Source organism: Furipterus horrens, unplaced genomic scaffold (genome assembly GCF_987537825.1).
Source record: "Furipterus horrens unplaced genomic scaffold, mFurHor1.1.pri manual_scaffold_55, whole genome shotgun sequence".
Taxonomy (NCBI): domain Eukaryota; kingdom Metazoa; phylum Chordata; class Mammalia; order Chiroptera; family Furipteridae; genus Furipterus; species Furipterus horrens.
The window spans coordinates 27815-55501 of NW_028327225.1; the positions used below are offsets into that span (position 1 = coordinate 27815).

Sequence of the window (27687 nt, forward strand, 5' to 3'; positions counted from 1 at the left end):
TGAAGGATAGCCATGGCCATAAGCTCCAGCACAGCCACCTAATGGGCCTGAATTCAGGCCACTTATTTATCAAGTGATGATAGCCCACTCCCCCCACACAGCAGTGATAATGGTGTGTGTGTGTGGGGGGGTCCCACCAGAGGGAGCAGTGACAGATGGAAACCCTGGTATCACTAGGAGATCCCACCATGGGTCAAGGTGGAAAGGTCATACCAGCAAAGCTGGCAAAGGCAGCAGTGGATACAAGCGAGACTTGGAGGGTGATTAGTGCCTTCCCATTCTGTTAAACTGTAGATCGCCTAATTCATTTAGCAGGTGTGACCAAGCTTCTTCCTTCCTCTCCCTCCCTTCTTTATCCCTTCCTCCCTTCCTTCCTTCTTTCCTTCCTCCCTCCCTCCTTCCCTCCCTCTCTTTTAATGAAGTAGAATAGAATAAATATCAAAGCGCTTTGCAGATACTATGGGAGAATAGTTTTATGAAATGTCTGTTTCAGTTATTTGTGTCAGTCTGTGTGTCCACGCACACATACTGGCTCAGGATATAAAAAGTATACAGTTCTTATTGTGGGCAAAATGTTAAAACGACACTACTTTATGTGGCCTTCCTAGCAGTGACATTTGAGCTGAATCTGAAGCTACCAGGAAATGGGTACATAGAAGAGGAACAGGGAGCCTGACAGTGCCAGGGTGTGGCTGTGCCCACCCAGCTTACAAACACTTGGCTCTTTAACTGCACCTCACTGTGCACTCCCAGGCTTCAGGACTGTGCCTGTTTGTGCTCCTAAGAATTCAGTACGGTTCTACTGTCCACTCCCAGGTTTGGCACCCAGCAGAGGCCAAATCAGTGGCAGCTAGACTTATTGCTCATCACTGGGCTCGGGTTCCTGCTTCACTGGGGCCTTGCTGGTGGTAAGGGTTCAGTGGACACCTGTAAAGGCCTATTGTTTCCCTCCACACCAGAGGGCAGAATCTGACTTGCCTGGCCAGCCCAAGTTTGGGACAAAGACAAGGGCCGTGACTGTGAATGGCTCCCTGGAGGAGGTGGCCTTTTTGGCTGTGTTGAGACCAGGGCCCTGCAGACCCTGCAGGACCCTGCAGACCCTGCAGGATCTTGAGACGAACCTGCCCCCAAAACATCACCCCGGAGGCCCCTGATGGGCGATGAGCTCATCGAGGAGGGGAATGTCTCCAGGCAGCCCGGGTGCTTGAGCTCACGACGCGCCCCCGCCAGCCCCCTCCCCCGCTCTTGGGCGACTTTACCAATTAAGGCTTTTTCGCCGGGCCGGGACGGGCCGGGCGCAGGGCGGGCGCGGGGCGGGGGTGCGGCCAACAAGAAGGCGGGCGGCGGCGGCCCATTCGCGTAGAGGCGCGCGGCGCGCAGCGGACGCCAGCGGAGCCCCGAGGCGCCGGGCGCGGGCGCGAAGGAAAGCCGGGCGCCACCCTGCGGTTGCGGGGAGCCCGCAGGGACAGCAGGTGAGGCCTCCGCGGCGGGGCTCCGCTCGGGATGGTCACCGCGCTGCTCGCGGACTCGGGGCGGGGGTAGCGAAGGCGAGCAGAGAAGCCCCGAGAACACAGGTGCCGGTTTGCACCCAAGTCCAAGCCAAGTGCACCTGGGGTGCGTGAGCGCTGTGGAGGCGACCCCTGCTTGTAGGAGTGTGATACCCAGAGGCTGCCTTCCCTAGCAAACCCGCGAAGCTGTGTCTGTACGCAGGAGTGTGGGAGCCCAAGGCCATGGGGTCTCTGAGGAAGAGGGTGTCTGAGCGTTTGGTAGGAATGAGCTCATGTGGGTGCCCATGAACAGGCCACTGCAGAACTGGGAAGGATAGCTCCAAGAGCAAGAAATAGTGTGGGCTGAAGGTGCCTGACCACATGGAAGAACACTTCGAAGCCAGTGTGCCCCCTGGGAGGGCAACAGTGGGTTCTTCGCTGGCACCAATCCTCAGGGCACCAGCTGCCTTGGGTACAGAGGAGCTGGTTCCAGGACTGCTGCACCGCATGGGGGCCAGGGCAGGGCTTCTGCCAGGTACAAAAAGCAGGATCTTCTCAGACAGTTCAGGTTCCTGGGCTGGGCCCTGGGCCCTGTCCCAGGTTGGCTCTGAGCTGGATGTTCACTGCCAGCCAGGATGTGAGCAGCAATGTGCCCAGATTCCCAGGTCCAAGAAAAGTAGGTGAAGTGGGCTGGCAGTCCCACGTGCACATGCTCCAGACTTAATGGTCAAGGCGGGAGCTCAAGAAATGAGTGCTCTCACTTGCAGCACCTGTACTTGTCCTGGCAGTCCGGGTCTTTTTTCACCCTTCCATTCAGAGGCTTTCTTCACCAGCTGAAGCGCCCTGTAGGAGGGCCGGGCCCGGGGTGGGGTGGGGGCGGGGTGTGTCTAATATCCAAGAATGTACTCCAAATAAGGGAAAATATGAAAGAGCTGGATTTAGGCTTCCAAAGATTGCCTCATCTGGGGGCTTTGGGATGGGGCGCCATCTGGTGGTGATACTATGTCCCCTAGGGACAAGAACCCTCTACAACCCTATCCCTGTCTCCCCCAAATAGGGAAAGGCTAGGGCTGGAAGTCAGGACACCTAGCTTCTGTCCACCTTTCGGTTAGAGTTGACTCCTGTCAGTTACTCTGACTCAGTTTCCCTGCTCTCTGAAGATTAAGGAATGAACACAGATGACCCAGTTGGATAGCATTTAGTGAAAAGGAAATCAATTCTTGATGTCATTCTGTCCTTGGTAACTTGATTTACAATGGGGCAAGGGAAGCAAAAGGACAACTTAGCCTATCTTAAATGGGACCTGGAAGGGAAGGGTCCATCTGGGTTCCCCCTTCACAGCTTTCCCTCGCACCTCCACTCCAAGTCCCAAGACGCTGTAATATGGAGTTTTGTGCAGATGTGGTTGAAAGTGGTCAGGAGAGGGGAGAGTGCACAGGAGGTGGGCCTCAGATAGGAAAATGCCATTCGGAGTCCCTACCACCACTATTGGTGAGGAAAGCCAGTGGGGGGACAGGTAGCCCCTAAGTGAGCATTCTGGAGGGCAGGGAAGATGTCGCCTGGGACGATAGCCCCACCATGGGTAATGCAGACATTAGCCATACAAGAGTCAACCATATTTGGACATGACATGCTGGCTGAACCAGGCCTCCTGTCCCACTGGTCTTTAGCAGATAACTTAAGACTAGTTTGCAGTTCAAAGAATCAAGCAGGAGGGACAGAGACCTAAAGAAGGAAACATCCTGGAAAGGGGAGGTACATGGGACTGGGAGGAATAAGCACACTCTAGGAATGAAGACAGAGGTAGGTTAGCTTCTCTTGACTGAAGAAGGTGGCAGTACTCTCCATTTCCGCACAGCAGCCTCCTCACTGTCTCCAGAGTTATGTACTAGAAAAACTTGAGCAAATACTGTAGTTCCCCATTGCCCTGGGGACACAGTTCAGGCTCCTCGGTAGGTCTTGGCAGTCTTCTATGGTTTGCCCCCCTCAGTCCTTGGGCCTCCTGTCCCTGGGACAGGGGATTGCACTTCCACAGTGCTGAAGCCCACCCAGACCCAGGTGTTCAGAGCTTGCCAAGCCTTATTGGAAACCCTGAGCAGACCACTCTGGGTCTGGAAGGGCCCCCCTGGACCCCTTCTTGGCCACCTTCTGGGTCACACTGGTCTCAGGAGCCATTCACGCAGGAGAGGAAACCACCAGTGCCCAAGTGGGCAGCAACCCCAGGCGGACACTTGCTATCTGTGCACACATCACATGGTGCCCTCTGCCAGTGCCCATTGCCACGCCTGGCTCCTTCCAAGACTGCTTGCTCCTGGAGTACTGTCAGCCTCCTGGCCCAGTGCCCCATTTTCTCCAGGGTGGAGCAAGGGAGGGAGGGAAGCGGTGAGGACCAATGGGCGCAGGTGCAGAGGCCAGAGCCTTGCAGAGAGGAATGACTGGACTGGGGCAGAGAACCTGTAGGGCAGTCTACAGTCCCGACTCTGCCAGCGGCTGCTTCCTTGGTGTGGCGCATGCAGCAGCGCCTGGCCCGGGACCTGTTCTCTCCAAGGGCTTACCCTTAGGATTGGGCCCCTTCCCCTTGCTTCTAGGGCACCGGACAGGGTGTGGCTGGGGGCGGTGGAAGCGGGTGGAGTGGCGTCAAGGTTGGGCTGATGGTGGAGGGGGGAGGATGGAGCCCACGTGACTAAGGGAGGGCTAGCCACTGCTACCCCCCACATGGGGCCATAGAGAAGGAAAGCCCCTTGTATGGCTTGGTCATGCTCTCTGGAGACCAAGTGGTCCAGAGCCAGATGCTGCTCAGCTTTTCCTCGCTGGAGCATTTCTTGTAGTGCTGACTTGAGGCCGTGGGCTAGAGCACACCTTACCCCCATTTGGGGTCCAACGAGACCTCCTTGGAGCAGGGAGGGCAGGCTCAAAATGGCCTGGGCGGGGGCTTTGGGGGGCATTCCAAAGGGTGAGGCGAGGAGGGGTGGGCTGGCTCCGAAGCTCCACCCCACGACCACGCCCCGTCGTGGCCCCGCCCCCGCCCGCATTTAAAGGGCTCGCTCTCTCCGCAGCACAACCTTCGCTGTCTGCATCGCTGTCGGAGTGCCTGCAACTTTAATTAAAGGGCCGTCCCCTCGCCTTGGCTGCAGCACCGCCCCTCGGCTCCTCGCGCCTCAAAATGAGTAGCTCCCACTCCAGAGCGGGCCAGAGCGCTGCGGGCGCGGCTCCGGGTGGCGGTACTGACACGCGAGACGCCGAGATGCCGGCCACCGAGAAGGACCTGGCGGAGGATGCGCCGTGGAAGAAGATCCAGCAGAACACGTTCACTCGCTGGTGCAACGAGCACCTCAAATGCGTGAGCAAGCGCATCGCTAACCTGCAGACGGACCTGAGTGATGGGCTGCGGCTTATCGCGCTGCTCGAGGTGCTCAGCCAGAAGAAGATGCACCGCAAGCACAACCAGAGGCCCACCTTCCGCCAGATGCAGCTCGAGAATGTATCGGTGGCGCTCGAGTTCCTGGACCGCGAGAGCATCAAACTCGTGTCCATCGGTGAGGGCGCGTGCCACCCCATGGCACGGGGCGGGTGAGGGCGAAGACTGGGGCTCCGCGTGTCTTCCCATCTCCCCTGGCTAGACCCCTCCCAGCTACCCCCCCTCCAGTCGCGGTGCTTTCTGGGGGTGGGGGCGGCCTCCCAGCTCCGCGCAGGCCTGGAGAACAAAGGCGCCCTGGCAGGCCGGCCAGGCTGCTGTGCAGGACCGCTAAGTACCCCCGCTTGCTGAGCCCCAGCTGGCCTGCACCCAGGCTGATCTCACATCCTCCTCAGGCCGCACCCCCGCCACTTCGATTGCTGTGGGAGAGTGCTTGGATGGTGGGCACTGGCCAGGCTCTGGCCCTGGGCCTAGTGTCCCATCACTGTGCAGGGGGAGGTCCCCTGCAGCACTTTGGAGAGGGCCTTCTGGCTTTCAGGCATCCCTGTGGTTCCTAAACAAGGGAATTGGAGCTTGTGGGTTCCATTGTTTAGGGCGCTCGGCTTTTTCTGGCCCTGGAGGATCCCATCCCACTGGAGGTGGCTCCAATCCCGTTTATATCTCCCCCAGGAAACGTAGGAGACCAGAGAAGAGCATGGCTAGCCAAACAGCACCTGAGATGAGTCTGGGTGTCAGCCAGTGAAGGGAGCTAGGTTATAGTCTACTGAGACACTGAGTTACTGTTGATCTTGGGCCAAACTCTTGCTTCCATGTAGGACTTGCTTTCTGCATCTAGAATGCAGGAATCGGTTGGGAGGTACTCCAGCGTGTGCTGGGCTCACTGCCAGCCCAGTGTCCGTGTCACTGGACTGGTGATGCTGGTATTGACCTGTCCTACTGCAGCATCCCTGGTTCTTAAAATGGAACCCACTCGGACACACACCAGAATTGGTGACTTGGGGGGAATGTACAACAGAGGGAGAAGAAGCATGAGCCTTCTTCAGGATTGAAGGGAGCCCTTCAGTTGTCCCGCTGGCCCTGGCATGGTCCATGCTGAGCCTGAGAAAAGAGAGACCAAGGTTCAGGTGCCTCCAACCACTCAGAGGGCAGGTCTTAAGGGCCTCACCTCTTTCTTTGGAATGCCTGTGAAGGCTGAGGCCCACCCCCCAGTCCCAGCCTCTTTCTAGCCAAGCTGAGTCATCTCTGAGCCTTGGGTGGGGGGGCAACCGGATGTGGGGAGGCGGGCCACACCCCAGCTGTCTGGGGGGGGTCTCCTCCTCCCTTCTCTCTTCTGAGCTGGCTGGAGCAGACCTAGTTCCCAGAGCTTTGCCATATAAGGCAAAAAAATGTTGGAAAGCAGCAGTGATTAGGGGAGGGAGGGGGCAGTCTGGCCCAGGGACTGGGGAAACGGGGTGGGATGGGGCGGAGCCATTCAACCAGCCAGTCTCTCAACCCTGCGGGGTCCTTCCTCTCTTTTGTGAGGGGAATGGGGAGGGCCTAGGCCTGCCTCCTATGGACCAGAGGGCGGGGCCCAGCCCGACCCACCAGGGCTGATGAGCTTAGTCTTGTGTGTCCCCTCATGGGTCAGAGCAGGCCTCAGGCCTCCTTAAGCCCGTTTTGCTGGATTCAGGACTCTGCGGATGGGGATCGGTTGGGAAGCCATGCTGGTCCTGTGCCCTTGGTCTTCTCCGAACCTTCCAGTCACCCCTAGCCTGAAGCCCCCTCTTCCACCTTCCCACCATTTGGGGACAGTGCAAGGGAGTGGTGTGAGACCCTGACCAACCACAGTCTGGGAACAGAGAGGCCATTCAACTTTGAGTGGCTAAGCTGGTCCTCAAGGTGCTGTCCACTGGATTCAGAGGCCACCTGCCATTGATCGCCCTTTTGGTGGCATCTATTACCTTCTCCCTACCCCCAAGTTGACTCACTAGACAAGTATTTTCTCTTGATTGGGGATAGGTTGGAGACACAGCAGGGATTTCAAAGATGAGCTCTTAGTAAGCTTGACCTTTTTCTGAGCCCCACTCCCAGACCCCCACCTCTTGAGGCTAAGACCCAGAAGAACCTTGGGTGTGGCCCAGAGCCCAGAGGGGTTCCTATGGTGACAGGGTGTAGGGTGCCCGCCCTAACCACTTCCCTTGTGGTTAGCTTGGTGGCTGCCCGCCCAAAGCCCAGCAGCCCGTTAGGTGGCAAGGAAGGCAGGCAGCAGCCGGTTGGGCTCTGCTGAGGCAGCAGGACTCGAGGACCCCACCCATGGCCTCTGCCACCTCAGTTCTCATGCTGGACCCTGGGCGCTAGCCCAGCTTCAGTGATTCTGCCTTCTTCCTCGGGCTGGGAGATGGGGGCCCCCCGGAATGTGTTCTGCTTGTCATGCTGCCTGGTAGGTTATCCTTGCTGGGTCCCAGTGAGTCAGGGCCATTCGGCCCAACTGATGGTTCCACTAGACTCTCAGCTCCTCCCCTGTGCCAGGACTGCTGCCTGACTCCCACCTCAGTTCTGTGGGGAGTAGGGAGGCACCCTTCACCCAAAGGGTACTTGCCCAACACCTCCACTTCCCTTGTCTCATACTATGAACCCACCCACCCTGGGGCAGCAGTTGTATTTCTCAATCACCCCACCTACCAGCCTTCCTCTTCCTCTTCCTCAGTCACAGCCCCTTTCCCCTGCCTGGACCAGGTCAGAGGCCCTGGCATTGAGGCCTGCTGGGCTGAGCTGGGCTGTTCCTCCTGCCTATTTCCTAGAGATCCCTGGAAATGGGCAATGGATCCCTGCTTGGGTCGCTGCAGAGCACTCATCTTGCTCACTCCAGAGGCCTCCCCTGGACTTGCCTGCAGCTTATAGTTGTCATCAGTTCTTCCTCTGGTCCCCCAGGGCTTTTAGCAACACTCCCTCATTGAACTGTATTGTTACCCTATGTCTATAGGTGTCTCATCTCTCCCCATAAGTCTCCACCTCTGAAACCACTTAGACCCCCCTAGGGGTCTTAGGCAGAAAGGGCCTACCCTGCCCCACAGAGGACCTCTCCCTCCTTGGGGGTCCCCTGTGCTACTACACTCCCCACTGCCTAGGAGCTACCTGACGCCCTGTGTGTGCACATGTGCACACAGACACTTGGGTCGGCCCCCTGCTACCTAACATCACCACTCTTCTTCCTCACAGATAGCAAGGCCATCGTGGACGGGAACCTGAAGCTTATCTTGGGCCTCATCTGGACCCTCATTCTGCACTACTCCATCTCCATGCCCATGTGGGATGAGGAGGAGGATGAAGAAGCCAAGAAGCAAACGCCCAAGCAGAGGCTCCTGGGCTGGATCCAGAACAAGCTGCCACAGCTGCCCATCACCAACTTTAGTCGGGACTGGCAGAGTGGCAGGGCCCTGGGTGCCCTTGTTGATAGTTGTGCCCCGGGTGAGGAGTGTGGGAGTAGAGGGCAAGGAGCTGGGGCTGGGTCTGTCTATGATTAAGACAGTGGATACGACTTGCAAGGGTTTGCAGTGGTCCCCATACTCAGCCTTCCTTGTACCGCAGGCCTGTGTCCTGACTGGGACTCCTGGGATGCCAGCAAGCCTGTGAACAATGCACGGGAGGCCATGCAGCAGGCCGATGACTGGCTGGGCATCCCTCAGGTACAACTCTGCCTGGATGCCCAGGGCTACCAGGAGCCACACTCCCAGTAGGGAGAGTTGTCACACCCCAGGAACCTGAGGCCTGGAGGCCAAATGGCTCCTGTCTTCTGCCTGTGACAGGTGATCACCCCCGAGGAGATTGTGGACCCCAATGTGGATGAACATTCCGTCATGACCTACCTGTCCCAGTTCCCCAAGGCCAAGCTGAAGCCAGGAGCTCCCCTGAGGCCCAAACTGAACCCAAAGAAAGCCCGAGCCTACGGGCCAGGTGAGGGAGCCAAGCCTGTGCACTGACCTCCGTGCGGGACACTGTCCTTTCTAAATGTGGAGGGCCCCGGCAGTCTTCAGACACATGACAACTAGGTTATCAAATGCCCCCTAAGAGTTAGAGTTGGTTAAAACTGGCCATTTGTGACTAGCCATCTGCCCAAGGTGGAGCATGTTCAGGAAGGGAGGACCCAGCCCCTTTACTGTAAGTGGAGACAAAACTGAGCCATGGTATCCTGCAAAAGCAAGGGCCCAGGCAAACTCAAGTGAGCATTCCAGAAAACAGGCCCAGGCCTGTCTCAACAAAAGTACAGCTGGGGCCCAAGGCCAGGCTCTGTGCACCAGAGTTCACACTGAATTGAATCACCCAGTTCTGAGCATTTCTCACAGATACAGCATTGAGGGGTGCTGAGCCTTTGGAAGGAGATGCTACTGAAGGGTGACAGGGTGGAGAGGGGTAAGGCAATGGCCCTATCAGGCAACCCATGCCTTTCTCTTTCTCTCTTGGCAGGCATCGAGCCTACAGGCAATATGGTGAAGAAGCGGGCAGAGTTTACTGTGGAGACCAGAAGTGCTGGCCAGGGAGAGGTGCTGGTATACGTGGAGGACCCAGCTGGACACCAGGAGGAGGTAGGACCATGTTAGGACCATGTGCAGGCAGGGCAGAGTACTCTGATGCCTCCATTTGGAGGGGCTACTCTTAGCAAAGTGTCATGGGTTCCTTCCTACCACAGGCAAAAGTGACCGCCAATAATGACAAGAACCGTACCTTCTCTGTCTGGTACGTCCCTGAGGTGACGGGGACTCACAAGGTGAGCCCTCAGCCTGTGGGGAGGCTGGTGGCAGGGACAGTGGTGGCATGGCCCCGACCCCACTCACAGTCTGCCATTCCTGGACATAGGTCACTGTGCTCTTTGCTGGCCAGCATATTGCCAAGAGCCCCTTTGAGGTGTATGTGGACAAGTCCCAGGGTGATGCCAGCAAAGTGACTGCCCAGGGCCCTGGCCTAGAGCCCAGCGGCAACATTGCCAACAAGACCACCTACTTTGAGATCTTTACAGCAGGTGAGGGGAGGCTGCTGAGGCAGTAATGTCTGGGGTGGGGAGGGGTAGGGAGGGCTGGGGAGTCATTGGGGCCTGGGAGCAGCCTGGCAGCTCCGGGAGCTAAGCTGGTACTTTGTGGCAGGAGCTGGCTCAGGTGAGGTAGAGGTCATGATCCAAGACCCTACAGGACAGAAGGGCACTGTAGAACCTCAGCTGGAGGCCAAGGGTGACAGCACGTATCGCTGCAGCTACCAGCCCACCACAGAGGGTGTCCACACAGTGCATGTCACCTTTGCTGGTGTGCCCATCCCTCGAAGCCCCTACACTGTTACTGTTGGCCAAGGTAGGCTGGTCCTGGCAGCCCTATCCCCCCACCCCCTGCCTTGCTGGGACCTCCCATGGGAAGGTCAACTGGAGGGTCCCACTCCAACCCTCTCTACCCTGGCACCCTGGGTCTCTGTGCTTCCACTGTCTGGGTGAGCTCTGTTTCCTCCCCTGCTGGAGCCCTTCTTCCTGTTCCTCTCGCCCTCTCCATCTCTCTTTCCACGCTTTCACCTCCGGAAGAACTTGCTCCAGCTGTCTAGAAACCTGCTGCTCTCTGCTCTGCCCACAGGGTCAACGGTACTTGGATCTGTCTTCCTCTGGGAGGGGAGGGCTGAGAAGGGATGGGGGATGGTGTGGGGCAGTTGGGAGGAGGCCCATCACATCCTGGTCTGGGCCATAGGTCCTGGAGTCACAGCCCTTTCAGTTTTTTCTTGTATGTCCCTCACTATCTCTTGGGGCCAAGTTCTGAGAGCCCCCACCCCCATCCTGATGGCCCAGCCCTGTGGGAAGCAAGGGAGAGGTTGACCAATGCCAGCTCCCAGTGGCTTAGTGGACCTTCTGCCCGTAGCATGTAACCCGGGTGCCTGTCGTGCTGTTGGCCGGGGCCTCCAGCCCAAAGGCGTACGGGTGAAGGAGACTGCTGACTTCAAGGTGTACACAAAGGGTGCGGGCAGCGGGGAGCTGAAGGTCACTGTGAAGGGTCCAAGTAAGTTTGCCTGCATCTAAAATGGGCAACGGCAGCCTTGGGGCTGTTGTTGGGCAGGCCTGAGGCCCTCCTTTGTCTCTGGCAGAGGGTGAGGAGCGTGTGAAACAGAAGGACCTGGGGGATGGTGTTTATGGCTTCGAGTATTACCCCATGGTCCCCGGCACATACACTGTCACGATCACCTGGGGCAGCCAGAACATCGGGCGCAGGTGAGGCCCCAACAGAGTGCTCAGAGCCAATGTGGAACAACCACCCCTCTGCTCAGGGTGGTACACATCCAGGGTGGTGTCCCTCAACACCCCTCTGTGTGGCTCTTTCTCTGCAGTCCCTTTGAGGTGAAGGTGGGCACCGAGTGTGGCAATCAGAAGGTGCGGGCCTGGGGTCCTGGGCTAGAGGGTGGTGTCGTTGGCAAGTCAGCAGACTTCGTAGTGGAGGCTATCGGGGACGACGTAGGCACCCTCGGTAAGTTGGAGGCTACAGTGTGAGCACCTGGGGACAGAGGGTAGCCAAGCACCCTCCCACTCCCCTGCCAGGCTCTTGGGCACTAATAGAGTTGGTGGCTATTGTCAGGATTCTCGGTGGAGGGCCCGTCGCAGGCCAAGATTGAATGTGATGACAAGGGTGATGGCTCCTGTGATGTGCGCTACTGGCCCCAGGAGGCTGGCGAGTATGCTGTGCATGTGCTGTGCAACAGCGAGGATATCCGCCTCAGCCCCTTCATGGCTGACATCCGAGAGGCACCGCAGGACTTCCACCCAGACAGGGTAAAGGGCATGGGCTTCTGGCCTTGCCTTCTTTTGACTCTGCTTGGGGGCTGGGTTGAGTGGGGGTCCAGGCCCTGGGCTGGTATCCCCAGCAGTGTGTCTTGCCACTCTGTGTCCTCGGTGGCCTGTATTTGGTCCCCTGAGATTTGGGTGGCCTCCCATCAGGTGAAGGCACGTGGCCCTGGATTGGAGAAGACAGGTGTGGCTGTCAATAAGCCAGCAGAGTTCACGGTGGATGCTAAGCACGGCGGGAAGGCCCCTCTCCGGGTTCAAGTGCAGGTGGGGTGCTCACCCATGGCGCAGAGTGGGGGGTGGGTAGGTGCCTAGATCTGGGCGCTGACCAGTTGGCTTCCTACTTTTTCAGGACAATGAGGGCTGCCCTGTGGAGGCATCAGTCAAAGACAATGGCAATGGCACTTACAGCTGCTCCTATGTACCCAGGAAGCCTGTGAAGCACACAGCCATGGTGTCCTGGGGAGGTGTTAGCATCCCTAACAGCCCCTTCCGGGTGAGCCAACTCTCCACAGGCCTTGAACAGTCATTTGGCACATTTTCCTAGGGCACCTGTTCGTTTTGTATCTAGCTCTATGAGATAAAAACATGAATCTTATACATTTTAAACAGCTCACCCATTCCAAGTGAGCAGCTCAGTAGTTTTGAGTCCTAGACTTGAAGTTAGATTGTTTTCATCATCCTGAATAGAAACTCCTTTACCCCCCAAATCCTCCTGCAGCCCTAAGTAACTACTAATCTGCTTTCTGGCTGTGGGCTTTCCTGTTCTAGGCATTTGCCAGAGATGGAATCATGCAATACCTGGCCTTTTGTGTCTGGCTGCTTTCACTCAACATGTTTTTGTTACGCTTCTGTGTGGTAGCATGAATTGGTACTTCCTGCCTTTTCATGGCTAAATGATATTCCATTGTGTGGATTATACCACCTTTTTAAATTTATTCAGTTATTTGTTGATGGACTTTTGGAATTTTTTACCTTTTGGCTGTTGTGACTAGTGCCGCTATGAACATTTGGGTACAAATGTGCAGACGAGTGACCTCATTTCTCTGGGCAGACAGATACCTAAGAATGGAATTGCAGCGTCATGTGGTCACTTTATGGTTACTCATTTAAGGAACCACCAGACCACCGCTCAACATGGCTGCACCATTTTGCATGCCAGCCAGCAGTGGATGAAGGAACCCCTGCCTCTCCAGGCTGCTCATGCCCTTGCACTTACCCTGTTCTGTGCAGGTGAACGTGGGAGCCGGCAGCCACCCAAACAAGGTCAAGGTGTATGGCCCAGGAGTGGCCAAGACAGGGCTCAAGGCTCATGAGCCCACCTACTTCACTGTGGACTGCACAGAGGCTGGCCAAGGTAAGGCCCTGCCTTGGGTGGGTGGAAAAGTGGGTGGGGCATCCCTATGAGGTCCCAGCCTCCCCTCCACCCCCTATTGCAGGTGATGTCAGCATTGGCATCAAGTGTGCCCCCGGTGTGGTGGGCCCCACTGAGGCCGACATCGACTTTGACATCATTCGCAATGACAATGACACCTTCACAGTCAAGTACACACCCCGTGGGGCTGGCAGCTACACCATCATGGTCCTCTTTGCTGACCAGGTAGGTGCTACTGCTTCCTACCCCTAACACTGCTGAGTGTTGGGGTGCTGCTCTCTCTTAGTCCTCTCCCCCCACTCACTGCAGGCCACACCTACCAGTCCCATCCGGGTCAAGGTGGAGCCCTCCCATGATGCTAGCAAGGTGAAGGCCGATGGCCCTGGTCTCAGCCGCACTGGTAAGGATAAACCACCCTCTGAAGAGGTCAGGGACCTCGAGGGAGATTGGGACAAAATACCCTTACATGGTCACCTTGTCTCCTTAGGTGTTGAGCTTGGCAAGCCCACCCACTTCACAGTCAATGCCAAAGCTGCTGGCAAAGGCAAATTGGACATCCAGTTCTCAGGCCTGGCCAAGGGGGATGCAGTGCGTGACGTGGACATCATTGACCACCATGATAATACCTACACGGTCAAGTACACTCCTGTACAGCAGGTAGCTACCTTAACCTCCTGCACCTTCATCCCTTTGCTACATCCACCAAGTCCATGGGCCTCCTTGAGCAGTGGGCTGGGTGATTTGCTCCAGGAGGCTCCCTGCCCACTCTTATTTCCCACCTGAGAGACAGTGGGCGTGGAAGTCCAGGGGTGGAAGAGAAGGTCCAGTGTCTGTCTGACCGCTCCCTCATCCTAAGTGGGGAAGCCGGGGAGACCAGGGTCATGACCTATAATTCTAACCTTCTGCACCTCTCCCAGGGCCCAGTGGGCGTCAGTGTCACTTATGGAGGGGATCCTATCCCTAAGAGCCCCTTCTCGGTGGGGGTGTCTCCAAGCTTGGACCTCAACAAGATCAAGGTGTCTGGCCTAGGAGAGAGTAAGTAGTTGGTGCCCTTGTCACAGTCACTGAGGATGCCCCAGGAGCTGACTGGGCTAAGTGTCAATCTTTTTTCCCTTTTGTCATCACAACAGAGGTGGACGTTGGCAAAGACCAGGAGTTCACAGTCAAGTCAAAGGGTGCTGGTGGCCAAGGCAAAGTGGCATCCAAAATCGTGGGCCCCTCGGGTGCATCAGTGCCCTGCAAGGTGGAGCCGGGCCTGGGAGCTGACAACAGTGTCATACGCTTTGTGCCTCGTGAGGAGGGGTCTTACGAGGTTGAGGTGACCTACGATGGTGTGCCTGTGCCTGGCAGCCCCTTTCCTCTGGAAGCAGTGCCTCCCACAAAGCCTAGTAAGGTAATTGAGGTATGGGGGCCACCCCATGTTTTCCAGATAGGCCCTCACCTTTTATTGTTTTTGTCCTTATGACCCATGGCCCTGCCCAGACCTGCTTGTGCCCCTGTCTCATAGGGGAGGGAAGCCAGCATAAGAGGGAGGTAGATGGAAGTGGGGATCTGGGTCAAAGGCCAGGGAGGTGGTGTGGTTTCAGCTCCTGAACCTGCCCTTCTTTCCTCAGGTGAAGGCGTTTGGGCCGGGGCTGCAGGGAGGCAGTGCAGGCTCCCCTGCCCGCTTCACCATTGACACCAAGGGCGCCGGCACGGGCGGCCTGGGCCTGACAGTGGAGGGCCCCTGTGAGGCCCAGCTCGAGTGCCTGGATAATGGGGATGGCACATGCTCTGTGTCCTATGTGCCTACCGAGCCCGGGGACTACAACATTAACATCCTCTTTGCTGACACCCACATCCCTGGTTCCCCATTCAAGGCCCACGTGGTTCCCTGCTTTGACCCATCCAAGGTCAAGTGCTCAGGCCCAGGGCTGGAACGGGCCACTGCAGGTGAGGCAGGCCAGTTCCATGTGGACTGCTCAAGCGCGGGCAGTGCAGAGCTGACCATCGAGATCCGCTCTGAGGCGGGTCTGCCAGCCGAGGTGCATATACAGGACCACGGCGACGGCACACATACCATCACCTACATCCCCCTTTGCCCTGGGGCCTACACTGTCACCATCAAATATGGTGGCCAGCCTGTGCCAAACTTCCCCAGCAAGCTGCAGGTGGAACCCGCAGTAGACACCTCAGGTGTCCAGTGCTATGGGCCTGGGATCGAGGGCCAAGGTGAGAGGCCCTATTGTGAGACAAGGGGGCTGGGGGCAACCAGGGCCCCCAGAGGCCCTGGAGCCCCATGCCTCCTCCTCATTGCCCCCTGCAGGTGTCTTCCGAGAGGCCACCACTGAGTTCAGTGTGGATGCCCGGGCTCTGACAAAAACTGGAGGGCCACATGTCAAGGCTCGTGTGGCCAATCCGTCAGGCAACCTTACTGAGACCTATGTGCAGGACTGTGGCGATGGCACATACAAAGTGGAGTACACACCTTATGAGGAGGGTATGTGCTGGGGCTCCCAAAGGATATGGGACATGGCTGGGTAGCCTGGGCTCCTTACCTGGCTTGCCATCCTCCAGGACTCCACTCTGTGGATGTGACCTACGATGGTAGCCCTGTGCCCAGCAGCCCCTTCCAAGTGCCCGTGACCGAGGGCTGTGACCCATCCCGAGTGCGTGTCCATGGACCAGGCATCCAAAGTGGCACCACCAACAAGCCCAACAAGTTCACTGTAGAAACCAGGTGAGCAAGCACCCAGGAGGCAGGGGCCGCAATGGGCCTTGAAACCCTGGGAATAACTGGTCTCTGTTTGGACCAGGGGAGCTGGCACGGGGGGCCTAGGCCTGGCTGTAGAGGGCCCCTCTGAGGCCAAGATGTCCTGCATGGATAACAAGGATGGCAGCTGCTCGGTGGAGTACATCCCCTATGAGGCTGGCACCTATAGCCTTAATGTCACCTATGGCGGCCACCAAGTGCCAGGTGAGGAGACAGGTCAGCTGGGGCTGGGCTGGGACCATTTGCTCACCCTTCACTCTGTCTCACATAGACTCCACCTCTCTGCCCCTTACCCAGGCAGTCCTTTTAAGGTCCCTGTGCATGATGTAACAGACGCGTCCAAGGTCAAGTGCTCTGGGCCTGGTCTGAGCCCAGGCCTGGTCCGTGCCAACCTCCCTCAGTCCTTCCAGGTAGATACAAGCAAGGCTGGTGTGGCCCCGCTACAGGTCAAAGTGCAGGGACCCAAAGGTGAGTGTCCACACACCTAGGAGCAGGAGATTGGGAGGTCACGGTCCTGTGAGGGGCAGGGGAAGGAGAGCAGAGGCCCAGCATGCAGAGACTGGAGCAGGTGTGCAGGCAGTTGATAGAGGAGCCTTGTGTGATGGGATCAGAAGGAGGTAGGACAGACAGGACTTGGACACTGAGCCGATGTGGCAGGGAGGAGAGAGGGCCAGGGTCTAAATTGGCGCCCAGATCAGTTTCTGGTGTCACAAGGGCTCAAGTGATGCTGGAAATCAAGACTTCTGATTTGAGGTATGTTTGCATGCCTCTCGGTCCAGGTGTTTAAGGATCCGAGCAGCGAGCTGGACTCGCTGGTGCCGACAGTCTCTGACTGCTCAGGCCTCAGGATCTTAAAGACATCCTATGACTTAAAAAGAATCTTGCTGAGTACTCCATCTTCCCTGGTGTTGATAAGGAAATCAGACAAAACTAAGTACAAATGGTGTTTAACCTTGATTGCTTTCTGAACAGTGCATCCGTTCCTTAGTCTTAAAAGAATAAATGATTGGGTTTCTGTTTTTCTGTTTTTGAACTTATAGAGGATATATAGACTTGTTTGTCAGGAAGCCTTCTCTTCAGTTGACCTTTTAAGCTTCCTCTGTTGTAAGTTTCAAGTACATTGTAATCATTCCCGGGATGTGCCTGTGAGCTCATTCCTGGACCCTCCCTGTTGATTAGCACATCTGTAAAATCCAATAAAAGGAAGGTGCTTGCGCTGCTCAGGGCTGATGGTCTGAGCGAGCCACAGTCCTCCGTGCGTACTGGCCATTCATCCTGCTTGCTGGAATTATCTCAGCGTCCCCGACCATATTCAACACTTCACTCAAGGCCGTTTCTGGGATGGGCAGACAAGGGCAAAGTGAGGTCTAGGCCTGGGGTGGGGGCCGAGTGCAGGGCTGTGCCCCAGCCATCCAGTATGGTGGGTCTGAGGCTCTGTCTTTGGGACTGGGGCCAGGCCTGGTGGAGCCAGTGGATGTGGTGGACAATGCCGATGGCACCCAGACCGTCAACTATGTGCCCAGCCGTGAGGGGCCCTACAGCATCTCTGTGCTGTATGGGGAGGAGGAGGTGCCCCGCAGGTAAGAGGCAGCTTACTGCTGGGGTGGAGGGTGGCAGACGACATCAAGAGCCTTCCTAACCACTCACAACACACTGGCCCAACAAACAGCCCCTTCAAGGTCAAGGTGCTTCCTACGCACGACGCCAGCAAGGTGAAGGCCAGTGGCCCTGGGCTTAACACTACCGGCGTGCCCGCCAGCCTGCCTGTGGAGTTCACCATTGATGCAAAGGATGCAGGAGAAGGCCTGCTAGCTGTGCAGATCACGGTGAGCTGGCTGCCTTGGGCAGCTTCCTGGCCCTGATGGACTGCCACTCCAGGCACTGGGAAGGCAAGGGAAGACAGGAGCCCAGGCTGGAGCCGTGTACCTGCAGTTGGAGCAGTACACATCTCCCTTGGGGGTCACGCCAGCCAGGGCAGGTCTCCTGCGTCTAGAATGATGATGATAGGCACAGGCTTCCCCATCCACGTACTAGCTCACTCCTGACTTTGAGCACATTACCAAAACCAAAGCCCTTAGTTCCTCAGCTTGCCCACTTGTAACATTCTCCTGGACCACATATAAATATTAAGGCCTTGGACATCCTCCAGGGTAGTTCCGGTGCTGGGGTAGGCCCTGGGGCGGAAGATGGGAGCCGAGAGGTACTCATGGGGATAAAGCCGAATGGGTGCCATGCTCCCTGGCCCTGCCTGTTGTTAAGTGGGGGCAGGGAGCATTGAGCATTTTGGGACTTCTCAAGTAAAGCGTAGTGCTGGATGCAAGCAGCTATTTTGGGCTATGGCGGGTGTCCCTGCAGCAGCAGCGCTTGACACTTGCTCCTTTGAGAGGGCCTGAGGTAATCCTGGGCCTGGGTAGGCTTAGGTCAACCACCTCCTTTCCCTGTGCTCTAACACACAGGACCCTGAAGGCAAGCCTAAGAAGACGCATATCCAAGACAACCATGACGGCACGTACACGGTGGCCTATGTACCAGATGTGACAGGCCGCTACACCATCCTCATCAAGTATGGCGGTGATGAGATCCCTTTCTCCCCGTACCGTGTTCGTGCCGTGCCCACCGGGGATGCCAGCAAGTGCACGGTCACAGGTGAGCCAGCCCGCCATCGGCCACGGCTGTCAGCACGGGGCTTGGGTGTGCCTGTGTGCAAGGGCTCGCTGCTTGGGGCAGCGTGTGGGAGTGGGGGCTGCCCCCTTGAGTGACTCACCTGACCTTTCTCCTTGCTCTCTGCCCTCTCACCTCAGTGTCAATCGGAGGTCACGGGCTAGGTAAGCTGCTTGCCGGGGCCACTCCCAATGCCCCTCCTGCCCAGAGGGCAGCTTCCTTTCCTCTTCCATGCTGATTCCCAGGACAGTTCCAGCTGCATCTCTTGGCAGGGACAGAGTGGGGGGCTGGAGGGTTAGGGCCCAGGGAGGCCTCCGGAGCTGAGCATGAGTGCTCCGGCCCTTCCCCTCTCTGGGCCTCTGTTTTCCCCGTCTGAGAAGTTGGGTTGCAGCTGAGAGCTTTGGGGTGAGGTGCACCCTGAGAGGCACCCCACTGGGGCTCTGGGGTCTGGGGATCTTGGCACCCTAGGAAAGCCCTGGAGGCAGGCGGCAGGCCCTTCTTGCTTCTTCCTTCCGTGTCAAGGGCTCCTGCATTGGCTAAGGGGACAAGGGGTCTCCCCCCAACAGTCGGGAATCCCTTGCCTTGGCCAGATCCACAGACCCTCATCCCCACCTCCCAGGGGCCTCTGTGTCCCGGGCCGGGGGAGGTGCAGCCTGCATGAGCGGGTGGGGCTAGCTGGTAGTGCAGTAGCACCAGCGTCAACTGCTTGGGCGGCCAGCATGGCGGGGCCTGGCCCAGCCTCAGAGCCCCAAAGTGCACTAAGTGGCCCACCCGCTCTCCCTGCCTTCTTCCCTACCCCTATTCCCCCAGCAGTGACGTTATTCAGAGGGTCCCCAACCAGGCATGGAGGTTCTCCTACTGTGGCGTGGCAGGGGAGAGCCAGCCCCAGCCAGGGGCACCAATAAGAGTCAGGGACTACTTAGGAGGCTCTGAAGGCTGCAGGCCTGGAGCTTGGGAGAAGCAGCCAGTGCAGGAGTTAGGGGTAACTAGGGTTTTGCAGCCCGGGCTCATCTGCCACATAGAGCAGGCCCTGGGATCTGGGGTGATAGGCATGTGTGCCTAGGGCAGTGGGCAAGGCCTTGGGGACCAGAGGCAGGGTCAAGCCTTGGTTGAGGAAGTGATCTCAGTTTACCTGGCCACTGTGTGCAGAACAGAGGCGGAGAGCCCAGTTGGAGAGCTGAAGTCACTTTTAGACCAGCCAGAAGGGCAGCTTGGGCCAGGCTTGTGGCAATGGGACTTGAGGGGGGTGTACTTGTGTACTTTGAGGATGGAGCAGCCGAGACCTGCTTGATGGGCTGGGTGGGAAAAGTGGGGATTCGAGGGTAACTGTGAGGTCAAGGTCCAAACCACTAGCTAGATGGTGGGTTCAGGTTCCCAGCTGGGGAGAACAGGTATGGATGGGTATGAGGTGAGGGCCTCCCAAGGTAGTGGACATCAGGGGGCCAGGTCTAGAGCTCAGGAGAGCTGGGGAAGGCCAGCATGGAGCCTTTGGGCAGCAGGAGCCCTTGGCCATAGGGGAGCTCAGTGGCAGGCTGGCTGGGGGGCCCCTGGAACATAGCCCTGGAGCAGGTGCCATGCTCCTGGTGGCTTCCCTGGCAGGAGCCAGCCTACCTCTTACTTCAAGACCTCACAGCCTACAACCCCCCGAGCCTCCACAGCTGAGCCCAGGTCTTAACGTCACTGTCCCTTCCCTTTCCTCAGGCACTGTGGCGCCCTGGAGGCTGCTCAGCTGCTCTGCCCTTGCAACCTAGAGGCGGTGGCTGTGGCTTGGGCCTCCTGTCCTCCTTCCCTCTGGGTGCTGCCACTGCCTGTGCGCTGTGCTGCTAGGGTGCTAACCCCGCTGCCTCCCTGCTTCCCTGCTCCCAGCTCCCTGCCTGCTTCGGGCCATGCCCAGCTGCCCCTCGTCACGAGCCTTTGGTTGAGCAAGCATTCTCAGTTGTCAGGAAACTCCAGTTTCCCCTTCAGGCCTGGGGTTGGGGAGGCAAGTATCACATTCCCCCACACTGCAGCAGGACTCCGCCTCACTGCGTCCGCACACAGCTCTGGGGGCCGGGGCCAGGCCGCAGGGGCAAAGGCAGCTAGCTGTTGGGCCCAGCCAGAGCACTGGCATTGGTCAGCATGGTCCACGGCACCAACTGAGGCTGAGTTGGCAGGCGGGGTGGCAGCAAACGCTTGTGCCCTGATGGCAGCAGCGGCCTCATGGGCCTCCAGGCCCGCCCATCCTCCCAAACACCTGGGTGCCACCCATTGGGCTTTTTCCACATGGGGGCTACCTCCCAAGACAGGACTCCCTGGCCTGAGGTGGCTCAAGGGAACCTTTCCTGCCTTCTGAGAAACTACTCACCGTCCCAGCTTGGGGGGCAGGGGCGGGAGGTCTGGCTGTGCTTGGTGGTGGCAGTAAAAGGCCTGGGCGGGCAGCAGGCAGATGGGAGTGGCCTGAGTGCCAAGCTCATGCACTGGCCTCCCTTTGGGGACCTGCCCTACCCCACCAGGTGCTGGCATCGGCCCCACCATCCAGATTGGGGAGGAAACAGTGATCACTGTGGACACCAAGGCTGCGGGCAAAGGCAAGGTTACCTGCACCGTGTGCACACCCGATGGCTCCGAGGTGGACGTGGATGTGGTAGAGAATGAGGATGGCACCTTTGACATCTTCTACACAGCCCCCCAGCCGGGCAAATATGTCATCTGTGTGCGCTTTGGCGGCGAACACGTACCCAACAGCCCCTTCCAAGTGACGGTCAGAAGGGGCAGGGGGTGAAGGGTCTGGGTGGGACCTGTTCTGTCCCCCCGGGGTTCCTCTGTGATGGATGACAGAGTCTCCAGCTCTTGTGTGTTGCTCTGCAGGCTCTGGCTGGGGACCAGCCCACGGCACAGCCTCCACTGCGGCCTCAGCAGCTGGCCCCACCATACACCTATGCCCAGGGCGGCCAGCAAACCTGGGTATGGCCTGGCCTGCCTTCTGCCAGCTCACCTAGCTCTAGGGGACATTTGGGGGCTGGCCAGCTGGGTGTCCCGTGAGGCCCTGTTCTGACACATGTGAGGAGGGACCCCAAATCCTCCTGCTTGGGACTCCCTCAGCTCCTACAGCTCCTCACTTGGGCCCTCTGTCTCCGCTACAGGCCCCAGAGAGACCCATGGTGGGCGTCAATGGGCTGGATGTGACCAGCCTGAGGCCCTTCGACCTTGTCATCCCCTTCACCATCAAGAAGGGCGAGATCACTGGTGAGTGGGAACAGGAAGGAGCTTGGGAGCCGCAGAGGTCAGAGTGTGCCAATGGGCTGCCCTGACCCCGGCCACGTTGCCCTACAGGGGAGGTGCGGATGCCCTCTGGCAAGGTGGCACAGCCAGCTATCACCGACAACAAGGATGGCACTGTGACTGTGCGCTACGCACCCAGTGAAGCTGGCCTACACGAGATGGACATCCGTTACGACAACATGCACATCCCAGGTGTGTCCCTACAGTGTGCCACCACCACCTACCTCATAAAGGCCCGGGCCTGGGGGGAGGCCTTGTGGGCAACCCAAGGTCCCCATTCCACATGGCCCCTCTTCCTGCCTCAGGAAGCCCCCTGCAGTTCTACGTGGATTACATCAACTGTGGCCACGTCACCGCCTACGGGCCTGGCCTCACCCACGGAGTAGTGAACAAGCCTGCTGTCTTCACAGTCAACACCAAGGATGCAGGAGAGGGTGAGTGGCAGCTCTAGTCTTGACCTTCTGTGTGCCGCGGGATGCCCTCATCCTGTGGAGAGCTGGACACAGGAGAGATGCTCCCGGACGGGGCTCCCTGCCCTGCCACCCTGGCCTCTGCTTGCCTGTTGGGGCTCTTCCTCATCAGTGCAGTGTCCCTGGGTATAGTTCCCACCCTCACCCACAACTCTCTCCAGGGGGCTTGTCCCTGGCCATTGAGGGCCCATCCAAAGCAGAAATCAGCTGCACCGACAATCAGGATGGGACGTGTAGCGTCTCCTACCTGCCTGTGCTGCCCGGCGACTACAGCATCCTAGTGAAGTACAATGACCAGCACATCCCAGGCAGCCCCTTCACCGCCAGGGTCACAGGTGGGTGCCACTAGGAACAGTGACAGAAGAACACAGGTGGCAAGGTGGGTGCAGTTCTCTCTTTGCTCCTAGACACTCAGTGACTGTCCCTTGCCAGGCGATGACTCTATGCGCATGTCCCACCTGAAGGTGGGCTCTGCTGCTGACATCCCCATCAATATCTCGGAGACGGACCTCAGCCTGCTGACGGCCACTGTGGTGCCACCCTCGGGCCGGGAGGAACCCTGTCTACTGAAGCGGCTGCGCAATGGCCATGTGGGTAAGAGCCTGAGGGACAGGGCCTTCTGGAAAGGAGGGAGGTTGGGGTGGGGGGGGCACGCCTTTCCCTGACTGACATCCCTGCTCTGCGCCCAGGGATCTCCTTCGTGCCCAAGGAGACAGGGGAGCACCTTGTGCATGTGAAGAAGAGTGGCCAGCATGTGGCCAGCAGCCCCATCCCAGTGATGATCAGCCAGTCAGAGATTGGGGATGCCAGCCGTGTGCGGGTCTCAGGCCAGGGCCTCCATGAAGGCCACACCTTTGAGCCCGCAGAGTTTATTATTGACACCCGTGATGCTGGTAAGTGGCAGTAGCCTGCCAGCCAAGGTGAGACCACTATGCTTGGCTTCCTAAGTCAGGAATGTCTCTCCTACAGGCTACGGCGGGCTCAGTCTGTCCATTGAGGGTCCCAGCAAGGTGGACATCAACACAGAGGACCTGGAGGATGGCACATGCAGGGTCACCTACTGCCCCACGGAGCCTGGAAATTACATCATCAACATTAAATTCGCTGACCAGCACGTGCCTGGTGAGTGCAGCACAGACACATCTGTCCCGTGGCTAAGCAACCCTCTCTATGACACTGCAGGGCTAGAATGTAACCTGGGTGGGGTATGGACTGTGCTTTCTTCCTGCAGGCAGCCCCTTCTCTGTGAAGGTGACAGGCGAGGGCCGGGTGAAAGAGAGCATCACACGCAGGCGACGGGCCCCTTCAGTGGCCAATGTTGGCAGCCATTGTGACCTCAGCCTCAAGATCCCTGGTAGGAGCTATAGGGAGCCAGGGAAGAGTCCTGGGGAGTGCTGGTGGTCCCAGGCAGAAGGGTGGGGCCTGGAGCTCCTGGTCACCAGGCTATCGCCTACCTACAGAAATTAGCATCCAGGACATGACAGCCCAGGTGACCAGCCCATCGGGCAAGACCCACGAAGCCGAGATTGTGGAAGGGGAGAACCATACGTACTGCATCCGCTTTGTGCCTGCTGAAATGGGCATGCACACAGTCAGCGTCAAGTACAAGGGCCAGCACGTGCCTGGGAGCCCCTTCCAGTTCACTGTGGGGCCCCTTGGGGAAGGAGGAGCCCACAAGGTCCGTGCAGGGGGCCCTGGCCTGGAGAGAGCTGAAGCTGGAGTGCCAGGTAGGCCTGCTTTCTGCCAGGTTCTTGCTCTCCTGGGCAGGGTGGGGATTGAGGAAGATTAGCCGTGCTTTGAGGGGGCTGAGGCCAGGGGTTGCAGCCCTCCATGAGGACACACTGCTTTCCCACAGCTGAATTCAGCATTTGGACTAGGGAAGCTGGTGCTGGGGGCCTGGCCATTGCTGTCGAGGGCCCCAGCAAGGCTGAGATCTCCTTCGAGGACCGCAAGGACGGCTCCTGTGGCGTGGCCTATGTGGTCCAGGAGCCAGGTACTGAGGGCCTGGCTGGGGTCAGGGGAGGCACTGCCTCGGTGTGGGGTGTTGGTCTGGGTCTATGCAGACAGCCCCACTCAGCTCCCACCCCCCACCTTGACCCAGGGCCACCTAGGCTGTTTGTAGGAGGCTGGAGGCTGAAACACTGGAAGTGGGGGTCTCCCAGCATGCCTTCTGTGCTCTTCCTGCCCAGGTGACTACGAGGTCTCAGTCAAGTTCAACGAGGAACACATCCCCGACAGCCCCTTCGTGGTGCCTGTGGCTTCTCCGTCTGGCGACGCCCGCCGCCTTACTGTTTCTAGTCTTCAGGTGAGGCACTGAGAGAAACCGCCCGCCTAGGGCTCCTGGGCCCGGCCAGACCAGAGCCGCTGCATAGAGCAGGCCTCAGCCCTGTGCTGAGTGACCCGCCCAGCCCAGCTCAGGGCACCGGGCCTCTGCTCTGGCCGGGTACAGCCCACGCTTGGGGTTGGCAGGAAGCACCCCTGCCCACCGTGTGGAGTTTTTCTCGTGTCTCAGGTCTAAAGGCTTTGAACAGAAGCCTGTGCCCCTTGAGCACCAGGGCTGAGGTTTAAAGAGGGACAGCCTGCAAGGGCTGACTGCTGGCCACAGGGTGGGGCCGCCTTCCCTTCATGTTGTCCAGGTGTGTGATTGCAGAGCACATGGGTCTGGGGGCGGGGGCGTGTGCCTGTAGCTTGCTGCCCCTCGAGAATCAATGGCTCTCCCTCTTTAAACCAAGTTGGACGCCAGATGGGTAAGTGCAACCCTATGGGCCTCCTGCTTCCGGGGCCCTGCCCTCCCTCGCCCTGGCTGCCCTGTCTAACCACGTGTGCTGTGCTTCCAGGAGTCAGGGCTAAAGGTCAACCAGCCAGCCTCTTTTGCAGTCAGCCTGAATGGGGCCAAGGGGGCGATCGATGCCAAGGTGCACAGCCCCTCTGGAGCCCTGGAGGAGTGCTATGTCACAGAGATTGACCAAGGTGAGGCCCTGTCCCTACCCGGCTGCCCAGCCACCTGCCCTGGCCCCGCTGGGAGCAGCGGGCCTGTCCAACTGGCTGGAATGGAAGCAGGCAGAAAGTATGAAAGGAAGGTACAGATTCTGTAAGCAGCCAAGACAGGGCCCACATACCTGGCCTCCCTCAGCCAGGCAACCCTGCCACTACTTGGGAATCTGGCTCAGCAGCCACGGCTGCAGGCAGTATGATGAAGTCTCTCAAAGGAGAGACCTCAAGTCCAGCCCCGTTAGCCAGGGCATGGCACTTACAGACAGACCTGGGGCAACCCAGGGGTGGGAAAGGATGAGAGCTAGTGCTGGGCAAAGTTGGACTAGTCTCACAGCCTAGTCCTGCCCCTTCCCAGCTGTGGGACCTCAAGCAAGTTCCTGTCTGCCTCTGAGCCCCAGTTGCCATAGCATTCACGATAACCTTTCTAAAGAGGCAGTGTTTTGCTTGTGAAGGATTTCAGTCCAAATAGAGTCCCAACAGGCTGCTTGGGCATCTGAAGCTTCACCCCTCAGGTTTTAGGAGATCTGTGCTGTGGGGTGTGAGTGCTCAGCGTGGTCCATGGAAGAAACTGAGTGAGTTGCGTGGACCTGCTGGACTCACACTGGTGGGCAAGGGAAGCTCCTCACAGATGCCACTTGGTCTGTTTTGGAGGAGGGACCCCAGGTCCACAGCATGCCCCTCTGCTTCTCAGATAAGTACGCCGTGCGTTTCATCCCACGGGAGAATGGCATCTACCTGATTGATGTCAAGTTCAATGGCACCCACATCCCTGGAAGCCCCTTCAAGATCCGAGTTGGGGAGCCTGGGCATGGAGGGGACCCAGGCCTGGTGTCTGCCTATGGAGCTGGCCTGGAAGGTGGTGTCACAGGTAGGTCAGTGGGTGTGGCTTTCAGTGTATGGACACAGCTGCTAGGGCCCCTTCTCTAAGATCTCAGTGGCAACAGAAGGCACACAGGAGTGATAAAGCTGTTCTCTGGGGTGGGGATTGGGGGCTTGGGGTGGGAAACGGGCCAGACCAGCTCTGCCTGACCTACTGTGCCCCCAGGGAGCCCAGCTGAGTTTATCGTGAACACAAGCAATGCGGGAGCTGGTGCCCTGTCGGTAACCATCGACGGGCCCTCCAAGGTGAAGATGGATTGCCAGGAGTGCCCTGAGGGCTACCGCGTCACCTATACCCCCATGGTACCTGGCAGCTACCTCATCTCCATCAAATATGGTGGCCCCTACCACATTGGGGGCAGCCCCTTCAAGGCCAAAGTCACAGGTGAGCCTCGCACCAGACTGCTGGTGCCCAACCCAGCACCTGACACTCTGGCTAACTCTTAGCCCCACCTGCTCTGCCCTGCAGGTCCCCGTCTTGTCAGCAACCACAGCCTCCATGAGACATCATCAGTATTTGTGGACTCCTTGACCAAGACTGCCAGTGTCGCCCAACACGGCACCCTGGGCCCAGGTCCCACTGATGCCAGCAAGGTGCTGGCCAAGGGCCTGGGGCTGAGCAAGGCCTACGCGGGCCAGAAGAGCAGCTTCACAGTGGATTGCAGCAAAGCAGGTGGGTGCCTGGAACACAGGAAGGGGGGTTGAGGGGTTGGGAATGCCTTTGGTGTTGTGGCTGTCACTTCTAGAGCCACTTCCCATCTGGGCTTCCCTGCCCTTTCCCCTACCCTTCAGGACGGTGCTTTGAAGGAGCTAGAGTTTCCTGTGCTGGCCTGGGGTGGGGGCAGGGGTGCTGGAAGCTCTTTAGAAAGAGCTGTCACCCTGGAACAGGCAAAGGGGACAGGGGAGGATACAGGACAGGACGGGGGGGGGGGGCGGCGGGGCGGTCAGTGTAGTTACAGCTAAAAATAGGGGACTTGGCTACCTCTTAGCCCCACCTGCTCTGGGACTGAGGCCACTTCCCCCCTCCCCCGCCAGGCAACAACATGCTGCTAGTGGGGGTACATGGTCCCAGGACGCCATGTGAGGAGATCCTGGTGAAGCATGTGGGTAGCCGGCTCTACAGTGTCTCCTACCTGCTCAAGGACAAGGGGGAGTACACGCTGGTTGTCAAGTGGGGTGATGAGCATATCCCAGGCAGTCCTTACCGTGTCCTGGTGCCCTGAGCTCTGTGCCTGTGCCAGTGGCAACTCCCAGGACCAGAAGTGGCCCCCCGCCCCCACCCCCTGCTCCCTTCCCAAGCAGCCCCCCTCCTCTCCTCAGCCCTGGATCCCTGGCCAGCCCTGGCCACCCTGTCACTGCAGCCAGCCCTGCCCTGCGCTCACCTGCTTCCACTTGGACAAAGGAGAGAGGCGAGCAGAGGGAGCCATTGGTGGCTCCACCTGTCTTCTTTGCTTCTGGGAGGGGTGATGGGTGGGGGCCTGTGCACGACCACCTGCTAGTTCTCTGCCCTATCCAAGAAGAATAAAGTTCAGCTTTCATTCTCCTGAGAGTGGCTCTAGCTTTCTTACAAGGGTGCCGACAGGGTAGATGGAAGCATGGGCCCAGGCCACAG

General features: G+C 58.4%; 1 protein-coding gene across 2 annotated transcripts; it reads left to right on the forward strand.

Annotated features, from left to right (window-relative positions):
• The first annotated feature begins 1403 nt into the window (after positions 1-1403).
• On the forward strand, positions 1404-27622 carry LOC149989995 (filamin-A). Of its 2 annotated transcripts, XM_090265725.1 has the most exons (48): positions 1404-1472; positions 4544-5023; positions 8101-8349; positions 8470-8567; positions 8688-8835; positions 9346-9464; positions 9569-9646; positions 9736-9898; positions 10020-10220; positions 10770-10907; positions 10993-11116; positions 11233-11369; positions 11478-11671; positions 11837-11950; positions 12036-12179; positions 12917-13040; positions 13123-13283; positions 13368-13458; positions 13546-13715; positions 13976-14093; positions 14189-14451; positions 14672-15269; positions 15364-15537; positions 15615-15777; positions 15854-16014; positions 16108-16278; positions 17267-17390; positions 17480-17636; positions 18267-18456; positions 18612-18635; positions 20964-21211; positions 21319-21414; positions 21594-21696; positions 21784-21924; positions 22038-22166; positions 22364-22537; positions 22635-22796; positions 22892-23095; positions 23172-23324; positions 23434-23556; positions 23663-23929; positions 24058-24195; positions 24392-24507; positions 25040-25172; positions 25888-26064; positions 26242-26460; positions 26545-26748; positions 27111-27622. In XM_090265725.1, the coding sequence occupies exons 2-48, from the start codon at positions 4651-4653 to the stop codon at positions 27296-27298; spliced, it is 7944 nt and encodes a 2647-aa protein (XP_090121851.1). In that variant the 5' UTR covers positions 1404-1472; positions 4544-4650; the 3' UTR covers positions 27299-27622. The 2 variants fall into 2 exon arrangements, with proteins under 2 accessions (XP_090121851.1, XP_090121852.1); XM_090265726.1 differs by lacking the exon at positions 18612-18635 and having other exon boundaries at positions 1405-1472.
• Positions 27623-27687: the final 65 nt, after the last annotated feature.

Bases quoted from the DNA above. Each gene is read 5' to 3' on its own strand.
- LOC149989995 (XM_090265725.1), top strand. From the start codon at position 4,651: ATGAGTAGCTCCCACTCCAGAGCGGGCCAGAGCGCTGCGGGCGCGGCT. The intron at 13,284-13,367 runs GTAGGTGCTACT...CACTCACTGCAG, and splicing joins TGGTCCTCTTTGCTGACCAG to GCCACACCTACCAGTCCCAT. The intron at 23,557-23,662 runs GTAGGAGCTATA...GCCTACCTACAG, and splicing joins CCTCAGCCTCAAGATCCCTG to AAATTAGCATCCAGGACATG.